This window comes from Cryptomeria japonica, chromosome 7, assembly GCF_030272615.1.
Source record: "Cryptomeria japonica chromosome 7, Sugi_1.0, whole genome shotgun sequence".
Classification (NCBI taxonomy): Eukaryota; Viridiplantae; Streptophyta; class Pinopsida; order Cupressales; family Cupressaceae; genus Cryptomeria; species Cryptomeria japonica.
Genome location: NC_081411.1, coordinates 38,085,983 through 38,093,801, shown reverse-complemented (window position 1 = coordinate 38,093,801; position 7,819 = coordinate 38,085,983). Strand labels below are relative to the sequence as shown.

General features: G+C 36.9%; 1 protein-coding gene across 1 annotated transcript; it reads right to left on the bottom strand.

Annotated features, from left to right (window-relative positions):
* Nucleotides 1-6,137: 6,137 nt before the first annotated feature.
* On the bottom strand, nt 6,138-7,445 carry LOC131056227 (zerumbone synthase). The gene is made up of 2 exons (XM_057990581.2): nt 7,337-7,445; nt 6,138-7,091 (listed from the first exon to the last, which is right to left on the bottom strand). Exons 1-2 carry the CDS (start codon nt 7,393-7,395, stop codon nt 6,392-6,394), a joined length of 759 nt encoding a protein of 252 aa, XP_057846564.2. The 5' UTR covers nt 7,396-7,445; the 3' UTR covers nt 6,138-6,391.
* Nucleotides 7,446-7,819: the final 374 nt, after the last annotated feature.

Here is a 7,819-nt window from a genome sequence, read left to right as displayed (position 1 = left end):
TAATATTATTTGTACAAAACAAAAGTATGTGACTGAAATTGATGATAAAATCTTAAAACTAGTGCCGAATAAATTTGGAGAAATTTGCTAAAAAATAATTATTCGTAAACACCTTTCAACCTTGCATGCTAATGTTAAGAATATAAAGAGGAACAAATTGTAGGCTATAAAATACTAAATTGTAATTTTTAGGGCCTTATGATACATGTTTTGATTAAGGGTAAACAGGTTTTGGGGGGACCAGAAACCCTGTAAATAGGTTTTAAGGGGACCCGAAATCCCACGGGTTTTGAAGGGACCTGAAACCCTCAGATTTTACTAGGATCTGAAAACCACATACAATTGCTGCTAAAAGATAATAATATCAATGAACCAGCAGCCAAGCCACAAATAGGACACAAAGCGTCCCTAACACGGAGACAAGGGTTTTGCAAGGCTCGCCAAACCTACAGAATATTAGGGTTTTGAAAGGCTCCCCTAACCTTCATTGAGGGTTTTAGATTGGCTCCCAAAATCAACAAACAAGGTTTTTCCCAAGCTCCCATAACCAGTAGCATAGATATCAGCTTACCAACAGTAGAACTAACCCTTAACCAAAAACCAACATTGGCTAGGCTAGGCCCTTTAAAATTGCTAGCATCCAGCAAGCTAGTGGAACGAACAACACTCCCACAACCAAGATGCAAGGAAATATGAAAGCACGCATGGGGATTTTGAAAGGCTCCCCTAACCTTCATGACATACACAAGGAGGGTTTTGAAGGCTCCCTCAAACCCCAATAGAAACTGAAAAGCATGGTTAGAAAAAACCCAGCCTTGACCATGAAAGAAATGGCAAGTGGCCTCAACCAGCAACTCGAGCACCATCCTCACCCAAAATTACTTCTCCCACCATCTCCCCACCTCAATAGGGAAGAGGTCCACCTCAATAGGAATAGAAAGAAGGCGAAGCATCAGCCTTAGAGGCACTCTCATAGCAGGCAAAAACCCTCTCGCTCCCAACCACTAGATCTCTGCCTCTATGGGAGAAAGGGCCACTTTAGAAAGGCTAGGAAGAGACCAGATCAAATACCCCCAAAAAATAGTCATGGACAACCAAAGAAAAAGCTCCTCCACCAGAAAAGGAGGGAAAACCAGAACAGGGGAAAATTCAACCAACCCAGTCTCAAGATTGAGAGGAAGATCCCTTAGAAACATAGAGACTCCCTTACAAGAAATGGAAGAGGGATGGAACAAACAATTCACATCTAAAAAGATTCTCTCCATCTTCCATAGAGAGCCACCTCTAGCCAAGGCAGTGCCAAGAGACATACTCTGCCAAGACCACACAGAGCCCTACTTCTTTAGATCCACAGAAACAACAAGGGACAGGGGAACCTCCCATATGGATCCAAGAAAGCCAAGCAGAATAGTTTGCAAACCAATGCAGGGCACCAAGGGAAAACCTGCACCAACAAAAAGAAAAGACTACGCAAAAAGAGGGGGCAAAAAAGCACCACCAGTCCCAGAGGGGGACCCAAAGCCTGGCCAAACACAGGGCATCACAGCCAAAACACAAACATGCGAGGATGAAAGCACCCAGCAAGGTTCATCACCAGAGAGAAATGAACAGCAGATGTCGAGAACCAAGGTGATCTCATCGCACAAAACCAATAGGGGCAACGTAAACACACAACCCACTGTAGCATCGTCCAGCCACACAAAACCCAGAACAGAGAATCCTGCGCAGAGGCCAGTGGAACTAGGTTGGGCCGAAGAGAAGAGGCTCTTCTCATCGCCATCTTCCTCATTGTCATCTTCTCCATCGCCTGAATCCTCAGGCATTGAAACCCTAGCTCGTCCCGCTCCTCCTTTCCCACTCATATTTTTCCATATTGAAGTTCAACCCGCCTTACAATACTTGTTAAATAATAGAGCATCTATGATATATAATAGAGTTGTAAGAGGAAGTTAAACTTGTTGACAAACTTCTGATACATGTTATTAGGCATCACTAATTTGAAATAATGGAGACAAAATAGACAACCCAATTTGGTGCTAGATTATAATGAAATTATGGTTTGTAGAAATAGTATATTATAATTGTAATTTTAAAAAGTTATATTTTCTTGATGTCACAACTTTACCCAAGGTAGAGGAATAGGAAGATCTAGAGAATCACAAAAACAACAAAAAAAGAAAATATCTATTGAGAATCCAAATGTTGAGCTTACTCCTAATATCTAGATGTATAAATTAGATAAGATCTTTGTTCCTCGAATAATGATTTTGAAACTTTTATTAGGAAATATTCTCTCAAAATTCTTGTTTATCTTGGTAGCACTAATAATTATATTGACCTGGATTGAAGAATTCATCAACTATCTTGTCCATCCTTACTGTAGATTTAAGTTCATGATAACTAATGATGGAAAATTACCGAGATGTGAGACCAAAGACTAACTTTTATATATATTTCTATATGAGAATAAAATCTCAAATCTAAAATGTTTTTCTTAAACTTGGGTGGTTGTGGAATTATTTTGAGAACAATTTAGCTTTGAATTGTTACTCCTATCCCATGTGTATTACTACTATTCAAGTTACCAAATCTTCTTTCTCAAACCATCCTAAGTATCTCAAAAAAAAATTACTCCTCTAGATCATGTCACTTAACCACTGCATAAGAGGACACCCCCAAACTTGTGTCATTAGAAATACCCATTTCTACAAAGTATTGAGACTCAAGAAATTAATATAGAAACCACTATACCAAGGGATTATTTAGTAAAGTAAGTGTTTCTCCTCCGCTATTCTTTGTGTGCAAGAAATATGGTTCCTATATCCTTTGCCTTGATTATTATGAGCTAAATAAAGTAGCTATCAAGGATAAACTTCCTATTCTATTATTTAATGAACTTTTTGATGAAATCTATCATACATAATTCTTCTCCAAGTTGAGTTTATGGTCGAAATATCATTACATTCATATTAAATAATATCATATTCCAAAAACCTTCTACACTCATGATAGTTATTATTAGTTTCTTCTTGAAATATGTTTGACTTTATCAAAGTACCATCTACCTCCTTTACGAGTTTCTTTTTTTTTGTTCAATAAATCTCTATGCGGTTATATTTATATAAATTAAAAAACATTACGGATTTAAAAAAATAGAAAAAAACTACGTTGTTGCAGTCTCAAAGGTGGATAAACTCTCACAAACCTCAAAGGCCTACCACATGTACAAAAACCTTATCTTTCAACTATAGTATCCATCTATAATCATATTAACATGGTACCCTCAAAATAGAGGACTCCATAATACATATAGAAAGTAGAAATCTATCAAAAAGGAAAAGGCCTAGCAAAATACCAAAGAGTGGAGAATGTGACACAAGAATGGAGGGAGAAAGAAATGAGAGAAGAAACCATTATGCTCTAATCAAGAAAACCCCATCTATGACCAAATCTACCAACTGAAAAAGCTAATCAAAGTTATCCATCATGTACGAAGCCTTCAGTTTCTAGGGAGTCTCTACCAATCATGGCCTAGTGTCGGTAATGCCTAAGGACCTTGTCATCAAGATTAAAAATAAATGGTTTCCAATGGATTTGTTCCCCACCTTCAAAGAGCCTTGGAATGTTGTTGTCCCATGGGATGCCAACACCATGCTCAACCTAGAAGAGAATCTTATCAACTAATATGTCTACCATAAAACCTCATGCAACAATAAGAGCATGCCAACTTTTCTGCCTCCCAAATCCAAGGACAACCTTAAACCACACACATTAAGCAACATTTTAAGCCTAACGAATGTCAATCAACTCTGAGTGTTTAACACTTTTAAGCCTAGAAGTCAAATCCCAGTGTGTGTGTGTGTGATTTAATCCAACTGCAAATCCAATACGGAAGCCAGAAACCATGATGTGATGTTGAAATAAACCCGGTAATAGTTTTTATTTGTCAAAAATTCCCACACCAATACCATTTTGATGGCCTTAACCTCAAGTTTGTGAGTGAAGGGAACATGATGCCCCTTCATGATAAATTCAGCCTTAATTCTAAAATCCTCTCAAAGAAGCTCATTCTATGCCTAGCATTCCTTACATGTATCATCATCTCCATGAAGCCAAAGACCAAGAAAAATGACAACTTCAATCAATGCAAAGAGGATGGCCCAAGGGATCTTTTAATCTAAATTCGCACAAGCATCCAACCTATAGCTATTTAACTTTATATTAATAAGAAAAAAAAAGAAGTATAATATTCATAGAAAAGGAGTGTGACATATGACACACCCACAATTCTAACAAAATTATAGTTACAGAGAGGCCAAACCTATAAATACAACTAAATACTTGTATATATGCTAGGTTGAGGTGGAGGGTCTTAATAGTGAAGATTCCCCTAAACATTATTGAGCATGGTATCATCTATTTTCTCCCAACTAGTGAGAAAAATTTTTTAACTACTAAAAAGTTAATTTTCTCTAATGTTATTATGTAGATACAAGTACAAGCCAACGAGGTTTCACTTGAGGATGTACATATTTAGGAGCTACTAGACCACTAAGGTAATGCCCCAGGCATTGTAGGTTGGGTTCCTCTTGACTCCACTTCCCCTTGAGTGCATCAATGTGGATGGAGCCACTCATGCTAATGAGATTTAGATAGCTATGAAGATCATGGTTCTCACTCCTACGCCTCTACGACTCTAATACTTGTAGACGATGGCCTAGCATTCCATATTGCAAGATAGAACATACACCTTTTAGAGATCAATGAGCTAGATTTCTTATCCCATTATAAGCAATTCTCTTTATAGTCTTCTTTGATGATATTCATTTTTATAGTTGGACATCATAAATGTATCTCTTAAACTTGGATAAGGATCATCTAATCCACTCTATACAACACTTATTTGCAAAACTCTTTGAATGTTCATTTAACTAGATATAAAATAAACTTTTCTAAGGCTAGATTTAAGGTTGACCTAATGACAGGTGACCCCATTTAAAGTGAACTAAAATAAAAACATTGAAGAACCTTGGGACTTCTTAGGCTACACTTATTATTACCATTGACTTGTGAAGGATCAAGGAAAAGTTATTGTCCACTCATGACCCTTATAGAAAAGATTCCTCTGGTTCTTTGCAACCACATAAGAAAAAAATGGTCTAGATAAGTAGGTTATTTGCACAAACCTAGCTTTTATTCCAAATTTATCTTAAAAAATTATCATTGAAATTGATTATTTAGGTTCTAGTTTGGGTGTTGTTCTCATGTAGGAAGGCTGACCCCTTTCATTTATATGTAAGGTTGACACTAATAAAAATATTATAAACAATTTCATCTATAAGAAGGAAATGATATCCAGTTGTCATGTAGTCAGTAAATGGTGCTCTTATCTTATTTGAAGGTACTCTACATTGAAATTTATCACCATTTTCTTAGGTATTTCCTAGACCATGAAGTATTCTCTCTATAGTGACAAAAGTGGGTCACCAATTTTTTGTGATATGAATACAAGATAACCCACAAAAAAGTGGCATGGTAATGTGGTAATTGATGTGTTATGACACAAAATTGAGGACCATCCTACTTTGACTACTTTATCGGTGTCAACTGTTACTTGGGAAAATGACTTGGGTGAAGAATGTTAGTAAGATAGTCACATGTATCAACTGATAGACTAGGTACCTACTCACCCTTCTTGAAAGGCCAATTATTGTTGGGATGGATATTATTTTTTAGTATGAGGGCCATCTAGTCCTAGTTTTCCAATAGACTTTGCACTTGAAACTTTTGTCTAAGTTCCCTGCCACAGTATCAATGGGTCACTTTAATTTTCTAAAAATATATGAAAGAATTTACTACAAACTTTCCTAGGGATGTTTCAAGATGAATATCCAACACTATATGCTAGATTATGAAACTTGCAAATAAAAGAAAGGAAAAATAATTGACAACCCAAGACAAATTTAACTATTATCCATTCCTATCTACATGTACATTCGCATTTCAATTATCTTCATTAAACAACTATTGATGTCTCCATTAAATATTATGCACTTAAAATAAGATGAATTAAATGACTTGTACTTTAATCATGTAACTTATACATTTCTAAATAATAAAAATATAATACAAACATATAACTTCATCCCTTATCATCTCACATTAATTACCAATTAACTAAATACAAGACACTCTTTTTCCTTTTTACAACAGAAGCATATTACTCGCCTTCGATATTATTTCAATGTGATTCATGAGCCTTTTCTACTATAGGCGTCATCTAATCTAAGAGATTCCCCATTAGTACTTTCCAAACACTGAACTTTCGTCTAATACAACTGTTATTCCCCCATCTACCACTATATTGTGACCACTCACATATTTTGATTCATCACTGGCCAGATACAAAGCGGCCTTTGCAATCCTCTGCTTTAAGAACTGCTTCCTTTAAGGGGGCTACGACCTCAATCGCTGCCTCCACCTTGGCCTTTGCCTCTGATGAAGCGTCCATTCCCATCAATTTCAATACCAGATCTGTGGCAACTACAGAAGGAGAAATACAATTCACACGTATACCACATTTCCCCAGCTCTGCCTCACCGCTCTTAGTCAGTCCAATAACGGCATGTTTCGAGGCATTGTAGGAGTAAGGAGTAGCTCCTCCTACCATTCCTGCAATACTAGCTGTAGAGATAATGCTGCCCTTTCTCTTGGGAATCATAACTCGGGCCGCGTGCTTAATGCCGTGCATTACTCCTTTTACATTTACATTCATCACTCGCTCAAATTCCTGCATATCATAGTCTACGCTCAGTTTTTGGTTGTCGACGGTTCCTGCATTATTATACATAATGTCCAGTTTTCCGTGCTTTTCCATGGCCATATCCACCGCTGCGCTTACATCTTGCTCTTTGCTCACATCACAGTGGATATATGTCGCCCAGGGAGAAAGGGAATCTGCCACTTTCTTGCCAGCGTCGTCTTCAATGTCTACAATAATGATTTTGGCTCCATGATTTGCAAATAGCCGAGAAGTGGCCTCCCCAATGCCTGCCGATCCGCCGGTGATTATTGCAACCTTGCCTTGCAGTCTGCATCTAACATAAAAGAGTTATGTTTTGCACAAAAATCCTTTTGGAAACAAAAATAGCCCAAGTGATTCCCAGTTTATGTGCTTATGATGTAATCAAAATTGGCCATTCACCGACAGACAGGATAATTTCTGAATTCAAAACCAGCATATTTTATGCTTAATATACTCTAAAACCTTTAGAAAACAACAATTTCATTTAAGATGACATTACAAGAGTGAAGAATGTATAAGAGAGAAAAAAACCTTCTCCAGAGACCAGCTGCGACCTGCCGTGGACATGTCCTCGAGCTAGCAAATGCCATTCAATAATAGCTTTCCAAGACCCAGCTTTATAGCGGACATGTCTGGAATTTGATTAATGTATTGTTCTAAGACGATTTATTGGAATTGAATCATTTAATTCAATTCGATTATGTTTACCTCTATTGTTAGGGCAAATATAAATAGAACCAGTTCAACGTACCACCTGGTGCCAAAATTTATAACAATTTAAAACTACCTTCATTGCATAAACTCGTTTAATCTTGTGTGTTGGCATGAGTAATTGAATTAGTGTACGCTCAGTACGTTCACTTTTTTCCCAGTTCTTTTTTCTTTCTGTTCTTTGTGATGTTCCATATAGCTTCTTTAAGTTTCTGGTGTAGAGTACACAGAAAAATAAATGAAACTGATTTTTTTTGGCATGTGCATTTGAATGCATGTAAGTTTTTTGTGAATGTATGTTCA

Bases quoted from the DNA above. Each gene is read 5' to 3' on its own strand.
- LOC131056227 (XM_057990581.2), bottom strand. From the start codon at position 7,395: ATGGCATTTGCTAGCTCGAGGACATGTCCACGGCAGGTCGCAGCTGGT. The intron at 7,092-7,336 runs GTTTTTTTCTCT...TGTTAGATGCAG, and splicing joins GCAGCTGGTCTCTGGAGAAG to ACTGCAAGGCAAGGTTGCAA.